The following is a 26,709-nucleotide window of genomic DNA, read 5'->3' as shown; positions in this document are numbered from 1 at the left end:
TCCCATTCACAGCTTGTGTTTTCTATCATACACAAAATATTCACCTTGACATGTCATTTCAACTCAACATTCTGTGAAAAAATAAAAATAAAAATATCTGCTGTTAATGTCAGATAATTCCACCTACAGTATTTTAACTGCTAATGAAAGATTTTCTTGAGTCTAGTGAAATGATCTGGACAGCAGTGGAATGGCCCAAATGATCCGTAGACATGAGTTATAGTATTGCACCCTAACAGTCAATATTTCTCACTTGCTTCAGAAGAAAAAAAAAGTTACGGATTCTGACTGTAGTTTAAAAGGACATTTTCAGTGACCAGGAAAGAGCGGTGAAGTATTTTAACTTGTTTCCATATAAACTAAAAGCAGGAGTTATTCATGTAGTGGACTGTTGTTGCTAGAAGCAGCCTCATCAGTGCTGAGCTGACCCCTTTTATATCAAATACAGAGAGAATATGCTTTGAAAATCTGTGAATTCCAAATTATAGTTGTGGTTTCAATCAGTTCAAGCGGTATTTCTGAATACTTCACGGTTTGTTTTATCCCACATGTGTGGAATATGAGCTATAAGTAACAATGTTTTAAAAAATCCATTATGTCAGATTTACGTGACTAAAGGTTGAAAACACAAGAATTCTTCTGAAACGTTACCTGACCTGTGTTCCACTAATAGTGCATTAAACTGGTACTGATGCATCGTGTCCTCGTGTACAGCAGATTTTAACTCCATTCAAACAGAATCCAGCTCTCGTCAAAGTGAGGAAGATAAAAAAAAAAAAAAAAGAGTCAAATCAAGAACACAACGACCAGGAGAATAATTAGTTTGCCGTAACTCTCATCAGGCGTAACCTCGAAATGGAACATTTTAAATTAAAGCACTGCAGGATGTGTAGCACTGTACGTACAATACACATGTGCGGACACATGAACACAAATAGGAACTAACCACAACACACACACACACACACACACTCATGCGCACAAGCCGTAAGGGTGGTTTACCCCTCTTATCTTCTCTTCTGAGTCGAATCATTCCTGTCTGATCTTGGTCGACATCTGAGAACAGCAGTTAAGATAAAATGGACTGTAAGGCACATGGCAGTCGTAGGATATTGTAACCTGTGTTTAATCTCAGATTTCCCAAAAAAAAAAAAGATTTTTTTACAATCCTTCTAACAGTGACTCTTGTACAACAACATAAATACTGTGCTGGAAAAAATGAATTTCCAAAAATTAAGCAGTTTTTTTCCCCCCGCAGTCTCTTTCTGTAAACATTGAAAAATGCAAATCAAGTCTCCTCAGTTCTCGACAAGACAACAACATCAAAATAACAACAACTGTTCCATCTGTAAGGCTTGGCCGCCTCACTATGCAAATAGTCTCTAATGGGCTCAGAGCAAAATGAAATCTTTTTTTCTTTTTTTGTTTCTGTTACCTTTTCTTTTCTAATCCGTTTAATGTTCAAAGGAGTCAATTGTGCTCAGTTTTAGATCCAGCAGGGTGGAGCAGAGGTGTTGGGGGGGTGTGGGGGGTGGGTGGTGGGGGAGGAGGAGGAGGGGATGTGACGCGGCTCCGTCCATCAGAAGAGGCTGGTCAGCGTGGTCTGTGATGGGCTCCTGCACTCGTGGACGTCCATGCCGCCCGGCACCGAGGTGAGCACGGAGGTGACGGTGGGCATGGTGGGGTTGGTCAAGTCTGTCAGGGTGGTGGGGGTGCTGGAGGGGCTCATGGAGGCGTTGGAGATCTCTGAGGCCGGGCCTGACGGCGTCCCGCCCTGCAGCGTGGAGCCGTCGGACGCCTTGTCCACGCCGGTGCTCTCCTGCCGCAGCAAGTTCCTCCTGAACTTGGCTCGAGCATTTTGGAACCAGACCTGCCGATAAATAAAATATTCAATAAAATGTATCATACCACAGATTCTCCATCAGATTACTGATGTTAGTGTTACAGTAGGACAACAAACTAACATACAAAGATTAATATAAAAGCGTTCACCAGAGGTTCCTAAAGGGTCATTTCAGGTGGTGTATTTGTGGCTTTGGGATATGTTGGATATCGCTCATCGTTTACCTCTATAGGTATTTAACCGTACAGATAGTTTTGGTTTTATTTGTTCAGGTTTTGAGATATCTGTCTACTCAACATGTGATGCTCACAGAAATAAAGAATGATGTTCAAAAACATCTCTCTCCAGGAACAGCATCCCTGCTACTGATCATCAAGCACTTTATTAACAGTTTTCATTGGGACTATAGTAATCTCAAATATAAATAAAACCAAAAAAGATACCACTAAAGATAAATGAGAAATATGCCCCACGTGCTTTAACCTTTGCTGGTTAAATGATCTTTTTTTTGTTGCACATTTTAACTCTTTAAATATAAATCATGTATACTTTCCAACAGCATTCATTGAACACACAATCAGATTTCCTGTCTTCCATGCTGCCATTGATAACAGTCAGCTAGCTACGCGGCATGACAGTTAACTTGTCGAAACGTAACGGGTCACAGCGAACGCAGTCGGCATCGTGTCTTATTTTATTTTTGCTGAATGCAGCGCAGGCTTTTCAACTGCATCACCACGCAATAATAATAATAATAATAGTAATAGTGACGCTAATAAAAGCAGATGTGATGTTCACTCTCATTACCTACTGTATTCTTAAGTATTGTTTCAAGTCTCTGCAAGTTAATATTCATAGTGTGATGAAATGAATGAATGGAGACTTATGGCTGCCTAGAAGAAAAAAAAAAACATTCAGGGATCTCAGTATGGTTAACTGTAACGTAAAGATAACTGAAACTGTCCTCCCAAGAAAAACAACAGCATCAGTTCAAACGTCTAAATAAGACTCATCTTTACATTTCCCTGATGAAATGTGTGACTCTTGTTTGTCAGAAGTAAAGGCAGCAGCATCACATTGTTACAGAGCCTTGAAAAAGGAAGAGATTTATGTGGATTGATAGGTCGACTGACATGAATGACCGTTGTTCATTTCCTGTTTTCTACTAACTATGACCATGTGCAATCGATAACCGTGAAGTTGCACTGACTGTACACTACCTGCCCAGCACCAAACATCAGACAGACAAAGTTAACAACTAGCTGGTGAATAAACAGCCAGATGTTTCCCTGAGGAGTCGGTGCAGACTGAAACCAACTAACTCTACTACTGCTGCCAGTCTGCTGGATGTGTGATCATTTGCTAACATGTCAACTTTATGAGGATTCAACACGTGAGTTCAATTCTGCCCCCAAGCAGCAAAAACAAATGTATATTAATAACACAGCTTTAACCAGGAAGTTATTTTAACCCACGCTATGTATGACGTTTCCCCAACTAAACCTAACCAAACTTTAAACACAGCTGTGATTGATGAGAATAGTCACATAAATCATTTTATTATTAGGAAAAATAACATCTTTACTACTGACAAACAATGTCATCCTGCAGACAGGGAGGGCCAGTCAATCGGGGAACCATGTATTTTGTTGTTTGTAGTTTGGAGGATCATTTGCAGTAAAATCCTGATACGCTCCTTAAAACATTTTGATGTCCCAGAACCGCAAGCAGACCCACATTACCACCACTACCACCATTCACTATTAGCTTTAAGTGAAGAGCACACACCAGTGAGCGTCTCCTCGTGTCTGTTTTAAGTCTGTTTGCAGATACTCTGACTGGAGTCAAAGATAAAAGAACACTTAAAAACACAAAGCCGGGGCACTCTTCTTCTACTGTGTGCAAAACTTAGAAAAGCCTTTACTTCTTATGGCTAGTCACAGAGGAGAAAGGCAGTGGTAGCTATAGAAAAATAAAGCCTTTTCTTTTATGTTTGCACAAGAAAATAGAGAGCCTTGGCTCCCTGTTTTCACTGATGCTTTGAGAAGATAATCATGGAGGTGTCTACGCTGTGTATGAGGATAAAAGCAGCCATTATGCTCATATTTACAATGACAATGAAATTAATGGTTTTCTCGTCATTTTGCCGAAGCCCCCGGTGACCCCTTTAAAGACCCCCGGAGGGCCCTGCACCCCAGTTTTGGAGCCAGCGTCGAGTTTCTCAGCGTCCCTGATGTGGCTTTATTTTTATTTTCTGGACTTAATTTTATACACTTAATCTCTGCTGTCTTTTCTAATAATAAAATAATAAAAAAGTAGTGTGTGAGATGTGGAGTGACTGAGGCAACGGTCTGTGCTGAGCTGAGTGTTGGAGCGTGTTAGTGATGGAATCATGATGGAGCCATGGGAAACAAGCGGAGTGAGAGAGAGAGAGAGAGAGAGGCGCTTCAGCTGGAATAACAGGCATGAAAACTCAAACGCATCAAAGCAAAACGACTGCTTTGTTTTCTGCGAGCGTTAATTAAAGCAGCGGGATGATTTTTTTTTTTTTCTTCTTCTTCTTCTCAGAAAATTTTTGATTCAGAAACCTTTTTGTCTCATTTCTTCTTCTCAGTCCCCCGGATAATTTGCTGTCGTCTTCTGTGGAAATCAAACGCTCTGTTGTGCTTTTCTCTTTCTTTGCGTGTACTACAGAGCTTTTGTTTTTCATCCCTCAGTCCTCAACATAACATCACGATGTCCACTGAAATAGATTACATTTCTTTTACGGCTTTGCTTTCATTTTCAGGAGATTTTGCATTCTAATATGAACACATATTATTGAGTTTTAACTGTTTGTTTTGCCTGAAGGAAATCAGAAATTCTACATCTTTTCAAAGAAAGAAAGAAAGACAGAAAGAAAGAAAATCCCTTTCTGAATTTGCTCAGCTTGTTTTCAGCTTCGTGAAAGTCTTCCAAGAATTTCAGCGGCATGAAAAACAGCAATATGTTAAAATAAAGCAGCTGATTTGGCTTCTCTCAGGAAAAACTCACTTCATATATTTTACACTTGGACGCAGGCTGATTTGCATTGGAAACAAGTGAAATTCCTTCACCCTCGTTGGCGTTTGTCTCCTTTCCCCCCCTGCGTAAAGGGAAGCATATAGGCCGCTCTGATTACCTGTAAGACCCGCTTGGTGAGGCCGGTCTTCTGGGCGAGCTGCTTGAGGTCCTTGGCGTCTGGGTTGTGGTTGATGGCGAAGTAGGACTTCATGGTCCTCAGCTGGTGATGCTTGAAGGACGTTCGCATGCGCTTGGTCTTCTGACTGGAGCTGTACTGGGAGTCCCGGTCCATGGACTCGCCGTCGTTCTCGTTGCAGCTCAGAGCTACAGGCCGAGAGGAAGAGAAAGAGAAGAGCTGATTAGACAGATCATCATCGTTTTGGTTTGTTCATTCCTGCTTCTACTGGACATTTTGGGCTTTAGATCCTGCATCTCTCATGACCCCGATAATCAATGTGTATTCCATTTGTGTGCACAGAAGCAGCCCCAAATGCATCATATAGAAAGGATATACTGCATTTTACACCTATTGAATGCACTTATTTTTAACGTATCAAAGAAAAATCAAGAAATCCCCCAAAGCTTTGCATATCAAGCGACCCCCCACCCCCCCTTTATGACCCTGACCCTGAGGCTGCTTGACCATGAAGGGCATGAGTGAGAGAGGTAGGTGATGGAAGCATTTATTCTGAATGTGAAGCTTGAGGAGAGAGAAAAAAAATAGGTAGAAAGTAAGAAAGATAAAAGTTTTAAAATGCTTCAAACTGCAAATTTGTTGTTAAAAATATCGTTTTGAACCATTTTTCAAGATTTTTTTATGTCATCGTTCATATGTTCAATTCATTTGTTCTCACGTCAGCCTGGATTCCTTTTCAGTCACTTCAATCCATAAAATCAATCTGATCCAAATTGACACAGTGACCTGACAGCTGTTTCTTCCAGCTGCAGATCGGCTCGCAGTCTGCACCTCCTCTGTCTGTCTTATCTTCATCTCTGTCTGTCTATCCTGGGAGGAGGTGCTAGCCTGGCTTCAGCAGACACACACACACACACACACACACACACACACACACACACACATACACACAACACACATGTATTTGTCCCAGCCTGCAAATTTCTTGGCAACGGCCAAAGTGTTGCTGCATGCATAACAGTTCGTGTTCAATATCAGAACGCTGCAAATGATGAATATGAAGTGAGTGAAAACCATCAGAATAACACTTCACTTAATTAGCCCATACACACCAGGCAGAACAAATGCTGCTTTCTGGCCAAAGCATATGCTGCAGCATTTTAACAAAAAAGCAGCCTGTAGACGTTTTCCTGCTCGTCTCTACTCATCCTCCTACAGACAGTCTCATCCACTGTGTTAATAACATCCTGGAGCTGAGCGCTCCTCGGGGTCGCCACATGTTCTCATGTGATTTGTTCAGGTGAAGCTTTGATGTTGTTTCTGGTTGACAACAGAAGAGGGCGCACTGCCTCTTCATCCTCCTCCTACAGCTGCTTTCACATTCATTTAGTTCCCACTGTTTATTTTAACTAAATACTCACAATCACAAAAAAAGCTACATTTATTATTGTTATTTTTTTTCCTGGTTGTGAGTGACTTATTCTGACATTTAGCTCCCTTCTCTGCTTTTATCTGGATGATGACATCTTGTGCTCTTAAAATGACTGAAAATTCTCATTTTCTTAAAGTAAAGTCCGTCACTACAAGCTGAAATCATTTGACTTCTTTTAATTAATTGATTTAATAAAAAAGAATATCTTAAAATAAAGAAAGTGATGCTGTTTATTTGAAGAAACAATAGCTGGAACCAGGAAGAAGATAAAAAAAGTGTTAAAATAAGTAAAAAAAAAATATTTATATAATTATTTCACTTGTTGCAGCTTACAGAAGTGATACTGTTCAAAAGTTTTGTGTAAATGAGAATCAGTATAATTAAAAGGAGAAATAATTTGATGATTCTCCTCTTGTTCTGTCCTGGGTTCTGACACGCTGTATAGATTGTAATCAACATGTTGTTTATGAGAATAATTGGAAGGTTAATTAACTGAAGTCAAACCATAAAAAAAGAGAGAGATTCCAAGCAGATAGTGCTGTAAGAAAGTTATTATTCCCTGCTCTCTCTTCCAGTGAATAACTCATCAAATCACATTGATCTCTCTGGTACACACCCAGTTTGGCCATGTCCCAATGCAAAAAGGCTCCAGCAGTGTGTGTGTGTGTGTGTGTGTGTGTGTGTGTGTGTGTGTGTGTGTGTGTGTGTGTGTGTGTGTGTGTGTGGTTGGGGAGGGGTGTGTGTGTGTGTGGGGGGGGTGTTAGGGTCTGTAGATGTCTATGGAGCCTGACAAGTGGAAAAGGGTGAACGCAAAAGCCGGAACATCAAAAAACTTTTTTTTTTTTTTTTTTTTTTTTTTTTTTTTATCCTCCAAAGAGGACATGGGAGATTTTTTTTTTCTAACAGACTCACTAAACTGAAACATGACTTCAAAACCAGCAGCCAACAACAACTTTTCTTTCTTTTTTTTAAGATGATCATTTAGATTTAATAATCTTGATAATGTGATATTTAACTGCATACCAGTTGTTGTTGTTTTGTTTTGTTTTTTTTACATTTTTTTTTCATTCAGTTTATAAACTTTATGTAAGATGCTTCTATGAAATGTACATGAAAACTTCAATCCACATATTTGACATATTCAAACTGTTTGTAATAAATGTTTTAAAGCCTGAATTGATTCATTTTACAAACTTATGTTATAAACCTGAATCAGTGTTTGGATGTTTTTTGTGTGATGATCTTTTCTCTCAGATAGTTTAGTTTTAATCCTTCCTGATCAGACACTGCTGGTCTACAAGCTTCTCTCACTGTTATTAAGACTTATTCATGCGCCATGTTTGGCCTCAACATAAATATGTTGCTGTTCTTTCTGACAGAAACTCTTATCTCAGTAGAAAATCTCAGCTTCTATATGAACAAAAATAACATAAGTACACATACAATTAATCACTGAATATCACTGAAGACCGAGGATCTTTCAAAATAAAGCAACCAGATCAATAGACGATATATTTGGCGCAACGCGTCCCTTTAGAGATATGAAATTAATATTATAGTGACACCATACAGCCTCTGTGATAAAGTTATGATACACTCATTGTGGACATACTATAGAAATATTACAGCAGTGTATTCTGTATTCTATGATAAAGTTATGTTCATGCAGAGCACAGACACTATAAAAGTCCCTATAGGAATGTTTCATTAATGAAGTCTGTCAGTCTGAATCAGCTCATATTCACGCTGCAGGGCTCTCTAGATGCCAACAGGCACATATCTTTTTTTTTTTTTTTTTTTTTTTTTTTTTTAACTTTTTTCCCTGTTTTAGAGCAAATGTAATGATTATTTGACGTCAATTCCGGATAAAGCACGAATTGTTTATGAATTAATAATGAATTTTCTAAAAATACTTTATTTAGCCGCAACATATCCTTGTTTCTCATCGTCCCGCCCTTCTAGAAATGTCCGTCTTACCTGCGTTATAAGCAGCCAGCTCGGCCCCCGGCCCGGGGCTTTTCCTCTTCCTGGGCCGGCCTTTCTGCACTGTCCCCACGCCGTTGAAGTAGGATAGTCCGAGCGTGTTGGCCGGGCCCAGGCCTTTGTGCGGGACAACGTCCGCGTGGTTAAAATGTGTCTGATATTCTCCCTGGATGAGAGTCTCAAAGTGCAGCCGACAGTACACCAGACTGTCCTTCATGCCAAAGTGGTCCCCGGTGGTGAGCATCTTGCTGCAGGTGGTGCAGGTGAAGCAGTTGAGGTGGTAGACCAGGTCCCGGGCCCGCATCACCATCTCCGAGGCTGAGATCCCCAGGTGGCACCGAGCGCATCTCTGCACCGAAAATCTTCTGCGGACAACACAGAAACCTCATCAGCGGCTGGACACGCAGCCTGGCGGGCCTGCTGTGGGGTGTGTGAGTGTGTGGCAGCCTGGATGTGCTGTGATGCATCCCGAACTTTAACGCAGCCAAACACACACAGAGTCTAAAGTTTCCTTGAACTTACACTCATAGCCTACATGTGTTAGAAGATACTGTAATTTAATTTCATCTGGATATTATCAGCCAGCTGCCGATTATTAGAGGTTTGAAACTAAACATACAAATGTAATGTTTTTATATTTCCAGTTGAAGAATAATTTGGTTTTTAAAGGGCCTCCCTGTCAGTGAAGGCTGGGGCTGGTGAAGAGGGGGGGGGGGGGGGGGGGGGGGGGGGTCATCCTCCCCCAGAGAGATGCTAACACTGAAAGTAGCTATTTCATTATCTGGCTTTCAGTGGAGAGTTTTAACACCTCAAAAATAATTTATTTCTCTCCTTTTCTTTTCTTTTCTTTCTGTCCTAGAAGGCTACCGTACTTCCTGTAGATAACAGTGTTTCGCTGAGAGAAAAACACATGAACAATAACGACATTATTTGTCATGAAAACAAACAAATATATTATGGAATTATGGCAGAAAATGTCAGCTGTCATCAGTACAAAAGAAAATCAGCTTTTACAAACTCATATTAATCTATCAGGATATGACTTTTGAGAGAGAAATAATGTTTCAATCATGGCCCTTTTTTAAAAATTTAAAACCGAATTTTGAGTTTTTGCATGGTTTGTTTTTACATCGTTAAAAGAACATTACATCTCTGGTCGTTTATGTTGTACGAACTGTACAAATCTTCACTAAGCAGAGTTACCATCCTAGGAAACAGATATTTATCTCTGCTGCCATTTAAACAGGAGAATCGTGGACACTTGTAGGTGGACTGAGGGGCTCCAGGCCCTGCGCGCCCTCCTACCTGTAGTAGTCCTCCTTGCAGTAGATGCTGCCGTCCTTGCTGAAGCAGGTGAGCTCAGACTCCAGGTTGAGTTTACACTCGCAGCACTTGAGGCAGCGCATGTGCCACTGTTTGTCCACGGCCAGCAGGTAGTAGCGGTCCGCGATCTTCCTGCCGCAGCCCGCGCACAGAGCGACGCGCTCGCTGTTCATACACGGCATGGACTGCAGAGAGAGGCACGAGGACAGCGTTAGGACATGAAATACAGAGCAAAGGATTTATTACAGCATCCTGACAATATGGACTGATTATAAGACGGGAGAGGAAATAAAATATCAAAAGCTAGAAAGTCATCAGACTCAGAATATTATCATCAGAGAAATAAGAAAGTTCAGTCAGATCTCACTGCTGAGGAAGATTATAGAGATATTATAGCCTGTTATATTAATATAACAGTAATGTATTTTCGTCTTTACAACTTCAATAACGCTACAAAGGAATATTGCTGGGATGTTAAAATATTATTCATAATTTTAGAAACACAAATGTAATTCAGTAAAAAAGATAAATGTCAGGAATTAGAAATATGAAAATGCTTTAGTTACAATAAATAAAATACTAACTGACTACAGTATGAATAATATGAATTACACCGCGACTACAGAGGATTATAAAAGCTACCATAAGGCCATTATAATATTTCTCATAGTGCCAGACTACAACAGGAAATGAAAAAAAAAAACATGAAGTTAAGTAATTTACATAAAGTCACTATTAGGAAGCTTTAACACACTGAATGAAATTATAGAAATCATTATTTTTGGTGGAGAAGCTCTGCTGTTAATTTCTCTGATAATATTGATAGAAGATTCAATAACACACAGAGATGTTTATGATAAAGGATTCAGTCATTTAAGGCCTACAAAACAGACACAAACACACGTGCACGCACACACGCACGTAAAGCCTCCACAAAATCATTTGAAAATGAAGATGGAAGCAGAATTAAAATTTCATTTCTCATATTTATTTCATTTTCATTGCAGTGCTGTTAGTAATTATTACTGAACTCTTTCTAATAATTCCAGGTATTTATTTTGACTGAATAATAATCTGTTTAAATCAAGAATTTTATGCCAGCAGACACTTTCTACACAGAGAAGATTACGAGAGTTAAGCCGGATTTTTACTCTTAATGTTTGTGCAAATTTGTGCAAAAACATTTTATTTTTGTTTGTGAATTATTGAGTCTGCGCTGTGCTGTCCATGTTATAAACCTGTGTTTTGAACGCACCATTAAAGGCACATTTAAAGCGATAAATTGCTACATTTTAAAGACAAATGTTTTCTTTTTGTTCCTTGAATAATTTGAGTCCGTTTAGGACTAAAAGAAGTTTTTTTGTTTTAGACTAAACTTTAGCAGAAGAAATAAAAAGGTTTAAGCTTTTTGAGAGAAGTTCAGCAGCCTGAGAGGCGTTTAAAACCCTCTAAACAACAAGCTGACACCTTTGCTTGATACTTTTTTGTGTGTGAATTGAGGATAAAAAGCGTTCAGGACTGAAACAAAGTGTTGGGAGCTGTTAAGAGTACACAGCCACTGTCACATGTTTCCAGGCTGCCATGCTGTCTGCGCTAACAAGCCGAGAGGGCCAAATGAATCTCTCCTACCGTCTCTGATTCCCCCATATCGATGGCTGAGCTGATGGCTGCTGACTCGCTCTTTCCTCTCCGGTCCATTTCTTCCACCACACCGTGCACGTCGCCTCCAGGGAGGCCATGGAAAAGCATCGTTGCCGCAGAGGGGAGGATATTATAACTGTTCTCTTCGGATCTGCAAGCCAAGATGTCCATCAGAGGCGAAACCCTGCGCAATAACGCCACTCAAAATTCAGTCTTTCGGAGGTTTTTCCTTTCTTGCCGTGACAAGTGAGAAATCCAGATCAGGGAGGAAAAAATATGAGGGAAAAATTGGACACGTGTTCTCCACACTACGTCTCATCTGCCAATGGAAACCGTCATCCGAATCTCTGCAGCTCTCATTATTAATAAGCTATGATTAATTCATAAATAAGGGTACAGATTCCGCTTCTCTCGCTGTGCCGACCGGAATCTATTTTTTCTCTCAGGTGTGATATTATTTCTTTGCTGTTACCAATTGTTCTTTCTATTTTTTCTTTTCCATTTACGGTGAATAAACATACCAACTATGGAAGCCCCCGCTGCACGGGTCTCGGCACCGATGCTTCCTCCTCACCGGGAGTAATATTTCAAGCTTTCGGCAGTCTGCAAGGCATTCGCAAAATTTCTCCCCTTTTTTTTTGCAGAACAAGTTAATCTGTACAACTGGCAAAGCTGGGCAGCAGCCTTCTACTGCACCACACAGTCAGAGAGAAAATACAAGATATTTCCAAAAAAAAAAGCTTCTTCCCCTCCTCCAGGTTCAACAGTCCAAGTTGATGCTCACAGCAGCTGATTTATGTCGCTCAAACTACTTTTTTGCAGAGAAAATATGGGAGAAAAAAAAAAGAAAAACAGAAAAAGCTTTTTCATCTCTAAAATCCCGACGGCCGTCTGTGAGAAGCGCTTTTCCTTTACAGTAGTCTGTTTTGTTTAGTTAGTGTTTTGTCTTTTGCCAAGGAGGATGCATGTGCGTAACAGCAGAAGAGGAGGAGTTGGCTTTACGTTGACTGATGATAGGCGAGTGTTTGCTGGCCCCCCAAAACCGCCGTTCCTCCTTCTCAGGTCCCGGTTGGACTCTCCGCTCCTTATCAACGGGGCCCTGTTGCGTCACGACGCACCATTTATGTTCATTGGCTGTTCCGCCGTCACCGAACTGTTTGGCTATAGTTTACCGACCGGTCTGGAAAAAGCAGCAGCCCCTGCCTCGGTTATACGCACCGACCACCGGCCACCGTCCCCCCCTTTTTTTTTTTATCTTTCCGTCCGTCCGGAGCTGCAGTTTGACAGGTCAGTTGAAGAAAGAGAAGAGGAAGAGTCAGAGCAGGAGAGAGTATGCTGAGGTGTTGGAGCTGTGTGTGTGTGCGCGCACTGAAGAGGTCTTCTGGGACTTTTACTCAAGTGACGCACAGAGAGGGTTCCACAACAGCAGGCTGCTGCTGCTGCTGCTGCTGCTGCTAACAGCCTCCTCATGGCACTGAACCTGCTGCCTGGCTGGACAAAAGTCTCCAAAATCAGCCATGAAATAAAGAAGCAGACAGCTGTCAATATGACATGTGTTTTTAATTTGATTAAAATGACGAAATTAAAACCGTAGAACCACACAAACACACACAAAAACAAATCAAAACACATGAATGTTAATTTAGCTTCTTACTAACAATATCCACAGTATTGACTTATAGTTGTTATTTCATATTTAGCCTATATTGTATGTGGAAGGTGTCTGTTATAAACTATATAAAAAAAGCTTTATTTAGAAAAAAAACTGGGGGCCAGATTGAAAAGTGAGGCCCTTAAAATGTCATCAGTAAATGTCACAATTCTCCAGAGATATTAATGCAGATCAGGTCAAACGACGCCAGAATATCAAACTCAAAAAAATGAACGGATGAAGGTTTATTGATAAGAGAGGAAAGTGTGTTTAACACAACATTAGTGAACATTGTTTAACTTAGTCTTAATGCGCAAAAATCATTTTTGGCGCCACTGGGTGTCACCTCATTTCAGCATCTTTTTTTTTTTTTTTTTTTTCTAGCTTCATCTCCTGAACTTCTCTGTGATTCGATGTCATTTGTAACCCAGCGGCTTCAGTCTTGCATTTCCACCACAGACAGCGAGCAGTTTGGTTCAGCAGCAGCAGGGGCTGCAGCGAGAGGCTGAACTGATCCCGGATCCGCTCATTTTAATTAGCTCTCTGCTCTTAATTGGGAGGGGAGGAGGTGGGGGGGTGGGGGAGTGGACTTCGTCATCAGAGGACGTGTTTGAGCACCGGAGGAGAGGTTTGATCTTGCACAAAAGACGGTAGTTACAGCGGTGTGGGAGAAAATTACACGTTATCACATCACCGCTCCGGCTTTTGTTGTTTGGAACTGAAGTCAATTCAACCAGTTAGTGAAATGATTAAAAAACGAAATTTATCCAGTAATTCAACCTCCTGACTCTTTTATATATGTCTGCTTATAAAAAACAATATTTTGGCAGCAGATTAATGCTATATAATAATAGCAGAATTGTATCTGGCCGTTTTCCTGATATATTTTTATTTCTTTTCTCCTCCTCGCTTCCTTCAAAAAATACCTGTCCTCCCCCTCCCGCGCATAAAAGCTCGCGTTTAGGCTATTGTGAAGTTTTATAGCACAAATATGATGTTATAAGCTCCTAAATCCTTATGCAAATCACCCCTCTGTAATACCCTTAATTGAATACATGCATATTTATCATCTGCGTTTTCTATCTGCTATAAGGCTGGGTTTATACATTAAACATAGCGGCAGCGGGCATGTCTGCGGGCGTGTATGAAATATGATATTAGGTGGTAGTGTAAGATTAAGGAAAAAATATCAGTTTATATGTGTTTGTATCAGAAGAGCCGGACTGGCTTGTTTCTAGGATTTGATTTAAGTCACTTCTCAGACTGAAGAAGACGCGCGTTTACACTGAATTTAGAGATGATTTATGCAAATGTTGGCCGAGGTCTGGACTATATGTTGGAATATCTTCAGTAATGTGTGCTCACAATTTTCAGAGCAGAGGAGGAAAAAAAAAAGTCACAATATGATAATTAACAACAGTATCAAGCGTGTTAAGACAGAGCTGCGCTGGTTAAAATAGTCCAATATTTAATTCATCTATGGTACGTTTATTTAAAAAGGTAAAAACTGAATTAATTACATTACACCCCCCCTCACCCCCACACACACACCCTCCCACCCAACCACACGCTTCTGGTTTTTTAACATGGGGGCAAGCTGACTCACATCTTCAGTGCTGGAAGATAAAAAGATGCAAGGAAGGGAATCGAAAGGCAAAACCATCACCAACACCAGGCAGGAAACATTTTTATGCTTTTTTTTTTTTTTTAAATACAGCCTTCAACTTCCGTCACATTTTACAAACAGGCCACCTCATTGACAATTTCAGCCTTAAAAAAGTTGTATAAAGTCTAAATAAAAACTTATTTTAGGCAGCTTTGCTCAACGCTGAACAGATTTCACATTGAAACAAATTGTTCAGAATCAAATCATTTCTTAAGTTTAAATTATCTTCAGACAAATATTACTGATGGGACGAGGAGCAAGTCACTGTTACATCCATGCTGCAGCAGAAATAAGCAAATAATTATGAGTATACTGTATTTTTTTCACTTTTTTAAATTGTAACATTTTATCCATTAGGTTTGGTTGAAAGAATATAAGAGAAGTCTAGTTTTAATATGGATTCAGTGTCAGTATTTTCAGATGTGATGGTTGCAGGTTCAAATTAGAGTTGAAGCAAAATGTGAATGTAGATTTGTCCACAGTCAGAAATGTTGTCATATGTTTTATATGACGGTAACTATCCCTTTAATAAGTCTCAGGTCAGTCCATTGTGGGCAGTGGAACAAATCAATAAGCAGGTGATATTAAATCTGATGAGGTTCTTGATTCGTCAGGTATTTAATTCACTTTAGTGTCAAAAACACACATCACAGTCTGGTTGTTTTATCCATGAAAAGCTGATTGATTTTCCCTAAAATCTCCTATATTAAATATATCAATATTACAATCAGGACCATACCAGGATTTTACCCCCCCACCCCCCACCCCCCCACCCCCAAGACCATTCTGACCAGAGACCCGGAGTAAAAAAAAAAAAATTGTTGCAAATTGTTTTTCATATTTTATTTAGTAGTGCAATTTTATTCAGTGTATTTTATTTAATATGGAGGTATAAATGATATGAGGAATAAAATGTCTTTTTTGTTTGAGAGTCTAAAAGCAGTCGCTCCCCTCAGGCTCAACAGTGAGCGCCTGACCTCAGTCGCAACCTGATGACAATATAAAACCACAAATACTGTAAAAATGATTTTATCCATATCAGTCACTCACAGATCACATTATGTGGTCAACACTGAGCACTGATGCCCAGTAATAAAATCATTCAAATCTGCCCACTGTGATGCCAAAAATATCAGAAATAACAGATTCAGTGTTTGCTCCTAAACTTTCCTCCCGTCGAGGTGAAACAACAGTTTCAGGACGTTGAAACTGAGACTAATGAGAGTGTTGTTTGAGGCTCTGCTCTGTGCAAAGGAAATACAACCTTATGTCAGCTGTTACCGACAGAACATGTCTTATTTAAATGAAAAAGTATCAGAAATATGAGCTGCTATCAGACTCGTGTCGTGTATACTTTAAAGCTGTTGTTTAATTGGGTAAATACAACAACAACAACAAGTCCAGAGTGCACTAATCCTAATAACCACTATGGAACTAATAAACTAACAGTGTGAGCAGCTAACTTAAACACTTTGTAGAAAGCATATGCCCCTGTGTGTGTGTGTGTGTATGTGTGTGCACGTGTGTGTGTGTGTGTGTGTGTCCCCAGTTGGGCTGATTTTCCGGCTCGTGGTTGAGGTTAGGGTTTGGGTTAGGGTTAGGCAAGTAGTGGTTATGGTTAGGGTTAGGGTAGGTCTCTAGGAAATGAATAGAAGTCTATGTAAGGTCCCTGAAAGTAACCAAGGACAACGCATGTGTGTGTGTGTGTGTGTATGTGTGTGTGTTAGGGGGTGGTGTTGCTGCTTGTCGACGACTAAAATGCTGATGCAGCTCCACTGATTACTCCTTGTTCCGTAATGATTTCCAAACGGGGCAGCCATCAATAACACAAATCTGCATTTCTCAGAAAAACATCACCCTCGTCAGGCTCCTGGCATCTTTTTGATCTCTCCCCCATTTTTAATTGTATTCTGCATAAAGGTAGAGGGGAGGCGTCGGGTGCGTGGCTTTAATGGGATGCTGCTGTGGAAGTGGGGAGTGGGTTACATGGTCTCTGAGGAGAGCTCTGCTGTAATTAAGAAAGGGAACAAAGCAGAGGAGACTAAAAACACATGAAAGGGAGGAAGCGGATCACCTAATCACTGTACGTGCACCATCCACGCAGTCGCTGGCACACACACTTTTAATGCACACATGAGCATAAACACACAGCAGTTCAGACAGCACACCTGAGCCTTCCGGATGTCAGTCTCATCCATGTAGAGCTGAAGATTGCAGATTTAATGTAATTGTCAGATTAGTTTTCAGATAAACAAATGCCATTTAAAAACAATCTACTACAGTGGTTCCCAACCTGGGGGTCGGGACCCCAAAAAGGCTCGAAAGAGGAATCTACAGGGTCAAAAAATGCTATTCAGCTATTCAGAAAGTTAATTCTTCACCTTAGAAACAGTGTTTGGACAAAAAAAGTTAACTCAAGGTACTTTTTTCCCTTTAATCAAATCTCTTCCTCAGTCAGAAAAGTGGAATTAGTTTATAAAATTCTGCTTATTTTTTTAGACTTTTCTCCAATTCTAAATGTATTTTTTCCTTCTCTAAAGATGACTAAAATTAGACACTGTGAGAAGGGAAAAATATTCCCTTCTTCATATGCGCACACCACTGCTCTATACAATAATGAGTCAGCTGCTGTTTCTTTCCTTGTTTCCTTTCCTGCTTCCTCTACCTCCTGTTTCCTAGCAAGAAGTAAGTTAGAGCGAGTGAGGAATGGAGGGGAGGGAAGTGAAGGAAAGAGGAGAGAGTTGAGAAGCTTGCCTCTGGTATTGTAGCATCCTGCATGACAGTTTTTCATAGAAACCCAAATTCTTTCCTCTTCTTCATTTGTATCTTTTACATTTTTAATACAGCGAAAGAACAACACAGATATGAGGTATATTGACAGTCAAACTGGCAACCCATTGCACTCACATTATGCAACATATATTAAATATATGAAAATGAATCTTTATTTCTATGAGGCCCTTGAGAGAAAACTTGGCAGACTGGTGCTATAAAACCTTTCCCGATAGGGTGCTCTTGTGTTTTATTGGTCAAAGCTCCCTAGAAGAAGACCTCTGAGCTACTTCATTTATTTCCTACAGTGTTGTGACAGCTGGTAAGATGGCAGCACTTAATTCAGAGTCTGTGCCACAGAGAGAAGGAGGAGGTTAGAGGAGGAAACGTAATGGAACAAAAATAGTTAGCTCAAACCCCACTAACTGGAGTGATAGATGTCACAGTATGGTACTGGTCGATTGACAGGTGATCTCTGGGAAGTGCTGTGAAAAAAAACACCATTGACTGAAAGCATCCAGAAATACACAGCAGACAGTGATGAGGGGGATGACTCAACAGGAATACCGCTGTTTTAATGACCCGTCCAAAATTACAGGTAGTCACGGTAATGGCAGGAGGAGAGTGAGTGTAGGGGGGAAGCAGTGAAGAACACAGCGGCTCTGAGTTAAAACCAGCCTGATTCTTCTTTATTCTTCACATTTCAGCACAACATATTCCAGGACTCACTGCTTACACTGAGGCAGCGTATGTTCCACTGACATAGTGTTGGAAAATGACAGAAAAAGGCATGGTGGTCCAGATTTGGCACAGAGATATGCTGGAAATGATCCTGTATACACTAGATGTACTGTATATATACATACATTATTACATTACATATTCATGAATAGAAAGTATTAAATGTTACAGATTGTTTTTGATTATTTACAGAGTTTTTTAAGGAAATTTGGGCAAAATCTGTGGTAAAAGCCTGTGAGAAGACAGTGTATGAAACCAAATGTCCATTCTAAGAATAAGGGAGCACAGAAAAAAAAGAAAAACACACACAAACAGCATTGAGATGATGTGTTGGTGAGATAATAGTATTAAGAATAGTAAGAACATGAATTATGAATTCACAAATGTTTGATTTCCAATTAGGGCTGAAACTGCACAGGTTAAATGTCAATATTCAAAATAATAATAATGATACTGATATGATCCTCATACACACATTTTCATTTTATTTACAAAAGTGCTTATTTTTTTAAATGGATATAGTGGATATAATATATAACCCACATAATTGCATTATTGCAATATGTAGGAAGTGGTGAAGTATAGACATCCTTTATCTATGCAAAAATAGAAAAATCAAAATGTAAAACCACTGAATTTTCCTTTCAAGGTTACATTATTAAATTTTAGATTAGATTAGATTATTAGATTATTTCTGATGCGTTAACATTTAGGCAGCATTTAAACATATTATTTTTAACTTGCAGATTTAGAGGTGTTTTTTTAAATTTGAGTACAGTAACTATAGATGTCAGGTAATAAAAAGTATAATGTTTTATTCTCAAATGTAGCAGAATATAAAAGTAACTTAATCATTTTAAGTAACTACCCAAGTAAAGTATAAATTCATTAAAATTGAACCAAAACCCAGCACTTATACTTAGTTTCTTTTCACCACTAATATATAAATATAGCTCATATTTGGAGATTCTTTATTCCATCTATTCTACACATGCAGCGGCAGGAAATGACTATAAACAGCTGATTGATGTCAGTCTGTACATATAGTCAGACATTCTATGCTATGAAATAAGCAAAGTCTTAACTGATATACTTTGACAAGACTAACACATGTTTAAGTTTATTATTCAGCAGATTCAGAAAAAAAAACATATGGATGACTACGATTTTAAATTCTAATTAGGGTACAATTTCTTGATTTTACCTCATGCATAAATTGCATGCAACATGGGAATGTCTGAAATCATCAAAGGCAACCATTAAATACTGGAAAAATTTGTTCAAAGACAACAGGGCTCAAGGTTGGAGCTGAAAATGGACGGAGAGAAAAACATGAGAGTGATTTAATCAGTATATTAGACAGTGTTGTCATTCTCGGTACTGTATATCTTTCAGACCTGTTCAAAGACGTAGCACAAGTCATTTCTCAGTGGGGAAGCTTCAGCTGACTCTGACACGCCCCAGATAAACTCTGTCCATCTGATCAGCATTGTGCTTTACCGCTCCTCCTGGTATTAAAGCTATAGGATGCTGTGGTAAGACTCCAGTAAAAACTTTTATTCCTCACTTATTTAATTGATGTCATTCTGAGAGCATGTTTTAATTCTGGTAAACTTGTTTTACCAAATCCCTAAATTTGAAAAGATTATGTCAAGTCAACAGCTGTATCTCGGACAGAGGTAATCAATAATTAGCATCGTCCATTTGTCTTCTTTCTCATTGCAGAGTTGTGGTACTGTTTTTTTCCTGGTTTTGTGTTGCGCCGTGCTCCCATCCCAGCCCCTGTCAATCAGACCCAGACTGTGAGGATTACAAAAGAAGCTCATTCTGCCACAGGAGCCCCTCTTTGGAGAGCAATTCTAAAACTTACATGCCTCTTATTTGTTGGGTCAAAGGTTAAATTGCTGACCCTCCCCTCCATTCCTCCCTCTCACTCTCCCCACCATGGCCAGGCTGTACTCGGAGTCTTATATTTACATGGATTAGAGTCCTTTCACGCTGAAGAAAAGAGCTGGTTCACAGTCAAAGCCTGAGGAGCAGTCCATGCTGCCCGAGTGGCCACATTATTCACTGGCAGACAATGACCATATTGTAGTTATGTGGAAAAGGAGGGGGCAGGAGGAAAGAGAAATCCCCCCTTTGCCATGGCAAAGTCCTACACTTGTGCCACGGAGAGGGGAGGGCCGAGCCCCATCCGCTTTTTCAAGCAGAGCAAACAAAGCCTGCCCACTGTGAACAAGATGAAGATGTCAAAAGCTTTTAGGCAGGGGGGTGAGACGGGGTTTAGGGGATAAACCAACAAAACAAGTGAAAAGGTCTTTTCTCAAATGGATAAATCCTACTAAGTCTACATTTCCACATCAGATTTACTCTCTCCTTTGACATCCCCTCTCCTCCCCCTCTCAATAACCTTTCCAAATCAAACCATATAGAAAAACAATAAGCAAGGAAGTTTCGTTAAGGGAGGAACATGGCTTGTTAGCATGGCTCCTGATACTACCCAACTTTGCATCACATCTGAAAAGGAAATTCATGAGAGCACATTTGAAAAATTGTATTTAATATCCTAAAATTCATCCACTAACTGTTATATTTTACAGTAAGCATCTGATAAACAGCAGCGTGTAAAAAAAGTAGCAAAATGAGCACAAAATTTCTCATGAAACATGAATAATCATTATAAAGCAGATTTAGAAAATGTTTTAAACTGAAAATAGAATGAGAAGAACCTGATGTGTATTTGAAAGTTTGGGAAAATCTGGATTTTCTTGGTGCAGACTGGAAGCTAAAATCACTTTTCTAGTTGATTATTTGATGCATTAACAGAAGATTTCCTTGCAGTATATAAGAACGTTCAGATAATTCTCCCCAACATGCACCTATGGCAATGTGATGTCTCAGAGGACAGAAGCCTGAGGCTCTGTGGAGTGAATGACATAAAGAGGCCTGGTATACAGCCACAGCCAATTCACATGCAAATAGCCGGCATTGCACTGACTCTGATTAACTCCCTGTGAGTTCATAGTTTCCCTGTTAACAAAGATTTAGCCGCTTTTGAGTGAAGCAGTACATTAAGTGGGGAGAGACAGAGGGAGAGAGAACTGGTGGCGAACCTTACAGTAAAGCCCCCTCAGGACATAATGCAACCTCCGTCTTGTCAGCCTAATCCGCCTAGCAGATGCAGGACAGAGCCGGAGCTGGTACAAGGAAGGAGAAAAAGGGGACAAAAGAAAGCAGCGTTCTTGTTTCTCATTCCATCCCAGCAGCAAAAGTCCTCCAAAACCCCATGACTGAACTGAGTGAATGACTCGAGATTGAGCCAGTCAAGAGCTGTGTGCCCAGTGGACCCTATGAATGAGAATGGGTCATGCTGCTCTATAGCACTGCCTGTATTTGCTTTTCAACAACGTCCATACAGTAATGCAGTCTCAGTGATTGCGTGCGGACTAAAAAAAGCTCAGCCTAATTTAATTCAAATTTAGTATCTCAAAATGAAAATAAAGGGTTCACAAAATTTGAGAGGGACACCAAATAGTGATACATCTAGAAACAGGCAGTAGTTTGTCATATGATGCAGAGGAGCCAAGCAGCAACAGCTGATGGGTGAATCCAACTCTGAAGTGCTGTAGTTCTTCTATTGGCCACCAGATGCAGCTTCTGGAATTTAAGCCAGTACATATTTCATGCATTACGGTTGGGTCCCAATAACTAATTTCACTTTGTTTACTGTATGTCTTGGAATTGATAATGAGAATGATCATTCCATTAAGGACATATTAATACTTGGATTGCTAATATACCTCTTTTTAACTGTGCATTTTTACATTGTGTATCCTGCGTTCCTTCAGTGTGTTGTATGTGCACTGTGTGTGCTGACATATGCTGCATGCAGTTATATATTTTGGGCAGTATGTTGACATCTGTAAGAAGTATCATAGATGTGCAAATGACGAAATTTATATTGTATGGACCCACCCGGGTATTCAGGAAAGTATAATTTGTGCTTAAAGGTACCATGTGAAGTTTCATTGTAAACAAACAAAAGTTCTGTTTACATCAGGGCTGGGTGATATATCGAATTGTTTTTATTTAAATTTGTAAAATGTCTAAATTGTGAAAATTGAATTATTACAACATGCACAAAAATGTTAGTTTCAGTCAAAAAGTAACGTAGATAATAGCTGCTAAATTAGCTGTCTTGAGTCATGATGGTCCCATAAACTGATGTGAATAGTTACACTACTACTGTCCATGGTTTAAAAGACACACATAAGTAACTTCTTATGAAAGAGACCGTAACTGTGGGCTTCACTGACGCTTAAATTCCAGTAACTGTGGAGGATATCTACTTTATTTGACTGGCTCAAATGGCTGAAGCCTCATATTATCTTCAGTTAAACTTTTGAATGGACTTTTCTCAAAACATGGACTGCCAGGATACTGTTTACATCTGTTTTGTTAGCTTGGACTAGCCTAGAGCTAACACAACATGGACAATCCCAAACTAGTGGAGGAGAATACAGCTGGCGAAACCTACCATTGGGCCCATGTTGTGTCTGTAAGAGATCTCCAGCATCAAATCCAAGCTGCTATCCATTAAGAACATAATAAATGACCTTCTCCAGCTGCAAATGCAGCTAAATGTCCAACTAGCTGCTCTGGAGCCTCCATGGCACGACGTACCATGCTCTGTGGAGCCAGCCTGCTGGGATGAACCTCTAAACAACTCCTAGGCTGATGTTGTGAAGGGTAAGAGTAGGATCTCGCTCCATCTCTTTGCTCCAAGCGGCAACGTCGATATCCTGCCTCCTTTAAACTCCTTTGCACCGCTAGCTGAGCTCACTGATAGCCTGGCTCCAACCAGCCATCCCACTGTGCACGACCGGAGGATTGTGCCGCAAGCAAGGAAATGCTCAGCACCCAGTGCCAACTTTGCCAGCTCCAATTCAGTATCCCTGATGGACAAGCACCCTTGCCTTTCTGGGTAAGCCACAAAAATGACCCCTGATGCCAAGCGAACTGCTCTGGTCTGGGGCTCACAGACTGCCGTGCCTGCAGTGGACACACCTGTGGTCATCACTGAGAACGATTTTACGAAGAATGCTGTCTCCAGCCTTGATGAGCTCCTGCGAACCTTGCCATCTACAGTAGAGGCTGTGCAGATGGGAAATCAGAGTTTCTCTTAGTTGGGGACTCTATTGTCAAGTTAGGGTTAGGGTGTTGGTTGTGGAATTCCAAATGCTGCAGGCCTGGCGCCAAAATTCTGGACACGGTTAAACTTATCCCTGTTCTTACTGACATCCACCCAACTAACTATTATTGTTCATGTGGGCACAAATGATATTAGACTTATGCAGTCAATTAAGCTCCAACAGGACTATGAGACACTAACTGATACTATTCAGACCCTTTGAAAGCTCTGTATTCTATCAGGCCTGATTCCCTCTCAGAGGAAAAGTTGTGAGAATTTCAGTTGTCTCTTCAGTACTCACCAATGACTACTGAACTTTTGTATTGCCATTGAAATTGGGTTCGTTAATAATTTTGACTACTTCTGGACCCAAAAGGACCTGTACAAGGTAACTTCCATCCAAACTACAGAGGCACCAGATTCCTCACCAAAAACATTGTCCTCCACTTGCAGTCCCCATGATGTATTGGGAGGATAGGTAGCACCAGTAATATCCTCCACCTCAGTGACATACAGACTGTGTCCTTATTCCATCCCACCATGCCTATTCAAGTTGTTGAAGGTAGGCGATCCCATTTTATTACACAGAAAACTGTACACAGGTCAGCCAACCATCAAAATCTGACTCAGATTAACAGCTTTCCTTCACAGACTGCAGCCTCAGCTACTGGGCTGAATGAGAAAACTTTAAAACTCAAAAGGAAAGGCTGTGCTGGTTAGTGACCTAATTACAGATCATAAGCTGGACATATTACTTTTAAAGTCTGTGTAAAGGAAAATGAGAGATTTCATTTCAAACACATTATACATGTTGGAAAATAATTGCTGAAAACATGTGAAAAGACTGTAAACTAAACTATGTAGTACTGAATACTGAATTGTGGAGTTTGAGTGTTAAACTGTTTTCACCATTTCTATCTGAAATGGTGGCCCCTCTATATAAACACTAGAGCACACATCCTCATCGTTACTATTTTTACGCTGGGTCTTACAAACTTTTGCCGGAGACAACTGGGACTCACGTCAGATAATCCACTGTTACTAGTGAATGGGGCCATTTTCGGTCAATGCTAGCGCTAAAGGAATTATTTTAAAAACAGCTGAATCCTCCGTTGATGGGTGGAGCCGCCAGCGGCTTGGCTTCAGCACCGGCTGTTCGGCTGGGAGGACGGGTACAGTCAATGGATGCGACACCGGCAGTGGCTGACACCAGCCGCCAGCTGCCGCTTTGGCTTCAGCGCCGGCTGTGCAGCTGGGAGATCCCCGGCCAGAGGGAGAACATTTTCTGGGCAGCACTTTACCAAAAAGCTTGGAATGAGAAGCAGTTGCTCCAAGGGTGACGGCCACAATGAAGTCACTTTTCAGCAGAGAAGTGAGTAACGTTACGTGCACTGAATTGTTTACTAGTCATTTAAGTTACATTTTTACTGAAACAAGTCCACATTTACCTACAAAATATGTGCCATATTAAACAGTGGCTCCTAATGTTACTTTATTTTTAAAATATCATCCATGTTACTGGTCTTACACATACAAACCAGGCCTGTTTTAAATTGTGTATTTTTTTTTACAGGAGTTGGGTATGAATTTTGTTAATTCAGAGAAGAAAATACTGTTTATTTTTCCACAATTTTGAAACCTAACTTTATATACTTGGCGATTGTTTTAATCATTCAAATCTGGCTGGGTGGTTAATAACATTTTTCTGTGGTGTGACAATCTCAGAACACGTATTTATTATTTCATCACACGGACTTTAACTGAAACTTGGCTGGACTCTTACACTAGCAGAGGCATCACCTCCGAATTTTTACTTTTTAGATGTTTTTAGGTCTGATTAGAGAGATGGAGGTGTAGCAGCACTCTTCTCTGATATGTTCTTATGCAGGAAACACACTTTTGGTGAGTTCACTTCATTCAAATATCTTACACTGACACTGAAATGCACAACTCTTGTCTTATTAAACATAGAGTATAGACCGCCAAAAACAATTAGCACTTTTATTAATGAGTTCAATGACCTGTTGTCCCAAACTTTGTTAGATTTTACATTGATTTCTGTGACTTTATCATCCATATAGCTAACACTGGAGACTACTATTCTAGAGAGCTAAACAACCCGCTGGAGGCCTTTGGTTTCTCTCAGCATGTAACTGGACCCACTCATAACCTGGGCCATACCCCTTATTCCTGGGATACCCTCTGCCAAGCCCTCTCCCCTGGATACCCCTCTCCAGATCTCAGCCAATACCCCTGCCTGCCTCAATCTCACCTTGTCTGTTAATTGTCCAAGTAAAAGACTTTTGCCTACCTGCCTGTCCAGCTCTGCATTTGGGTTCTGCCTCAGATTCATGACAGCGCAATCCGGCCAATATGAATCCAGCAGACTTGGATTCAGTCTGCCAGGCAGTTGCTGCCCAGGGAGCTCTTCTCAGCCAGCACAGCCAGACTCTGTAGGATGTCATGGAAGGACTCCACAAGCTTATAGCTAATATGTCCAGCCTCCAGAGCCAGTTAAACCCGTCAGTTCCACTCCTGCTTCTCCCACCCTGGCTACCCCAGCTTCTCCGCCAGTTAGGGAAACATGGGTGCCTGCTCTGTAAAATTATGTTGGTAATTTGGGATTTTGTCGTTCATTCTTAATGCAGTGTGACCTTTGTGCAGCAGCCCCTGTCCTATTCCACGGATCGAGCGCAAATCTCCTTCCTCATGGGTCTCCTCCAGGGAAACGCTCTGGGGTGGGCGTCAGTGGTGTGGGAGTTGCTTGTCATCGCATCATACTCAGTTTTCACCCTGGAGATACATAAGGTTTTTTGAGTGTGGCTGAGTAACGCAGCAGTAACGCAGCAGTAACGCAGAGGCATGAGTCATTTTCAGGGGCCGAGCCTATGCAGTTGGGCCGCTTCTGCCTTGGTCCAGAGGATCGCTAATGCCACCTTGCCAGTAATAGATGCTTGTATAGTGGCCAGCCTGGTCACTTCTTTGACTCCTGTCCTCTTAGTCCGTTAAATGAGCAGGCTCATTGGGAGAGGGGAGGATCCTAACAAGCCATGCTGCCTTACCTGTGTCTCCCTGCCCTCTGACCCAGTTTCATGCCAAACTAACCTAGAAAGGTCAGTCCACTTAACTGTCAGCATTAATTGACTCAGGAGCAGAGTTTTTCGGATGTTGTGTTGGAGCAGTTAGGTCTTTCCACTGAGTATCTGGATCAGCCAATTACAATTGTGCTATCAACATGTTGCCTGGCACACCTCTTCCCTGCAGCTGCCTCTAAAACCTCTCCAAGCC

General features: G+C 40.6%; 1 protein-coding gene across 3 annotated transcripts; it reads right to left on the bottom strand.

Annotated features, from left to right (window-relative positions):
- Window positions 1-1,538: 1,538 nt before the first annotated feature.
- On the bottom strand, window positions 1,539-26,709 carry lhx2b (LIM homeobox 2b). 3 transcript variants are annotated; one of them, XM_042420109.1, is made up of 5 exons: window positions 25,733-26,709; window positions 9,742-9,944; window positions 8,431-8,801; window positions 5,004-5,209; window positions 1,539-1,870 (listed from the first exon to the last, which is right to left on the bottom strand). In XM_042420109.1, exons 1-5 carry the CDS (start codon window positions 25,772-25,774, stop codon window positions 1,580-1,582), a joined length of 1,113 nt encoding a protein of 370 aa, XP_042276043.1. In that variant the 5' UTR covers window positions 25,775-26,709; the 3' UTR covers window positions 1,539-1,579. The 3 variants fall into 3 exon arrangements, with proteins under 3 accessions (XP_042276043.1, XP_042276042.1, XP_042276041.1); XM_042420108.1 differs by lacking the exon at window positions 25,733-26,709 and adding an exon at window positions 11,389-12,659 and having other exon boundaries at window positions 8,431-8,798; XM_042420107.1 differs by lacking the exon at window positions 25,733-26,709 and adding an exon at window positions 11,389-12,658.

Source organism: Thunnus maccoyii, chromosome 9 (genome assembly GCF_910596095.1).
Source record: "Thunnus maccoyii chromosome 9, fThuMac1.1, whole genome shotgun sequence".
NCBI lineage: Eukaryota > Metazoa > Chordata > Actinopteri > Scombriformes > Scombridae > Thunnus > Thunnus maccoyii.
Note: the sequence above shows the minus strand (reverse complement) of the source record. Positions and strands in the feature narration are given on the sequence as shown.

What these genes read in the sequence shown, in the direction of transcription:
- lhx2b (XM_042420107.1), bottom strand. Translation starts at nt 11,571, where the DNA reads ATGGACATCTTGGCTTGCAGATCCGAAGAGAACAGTTATAATATCCTC. An exon ending in GCTGGCTGCTTATAACGCAG is followed by an intron (nt 5,210 to 8,430) that starts GTAAGACGGACA and finishes CTCGGCCTGTAG; the next exon opens with CTCTGAGCTGCAACGAGAAC. An exon ending in TCACCAAGCGGGTCTTACAG is followed by an intron (nt 1,871 to 5,003) that starts GTAATCAGAGCG and finishes ATTTATCGGCAG; the next exon opens with GTCTGGTTCCAAAATGCTCG.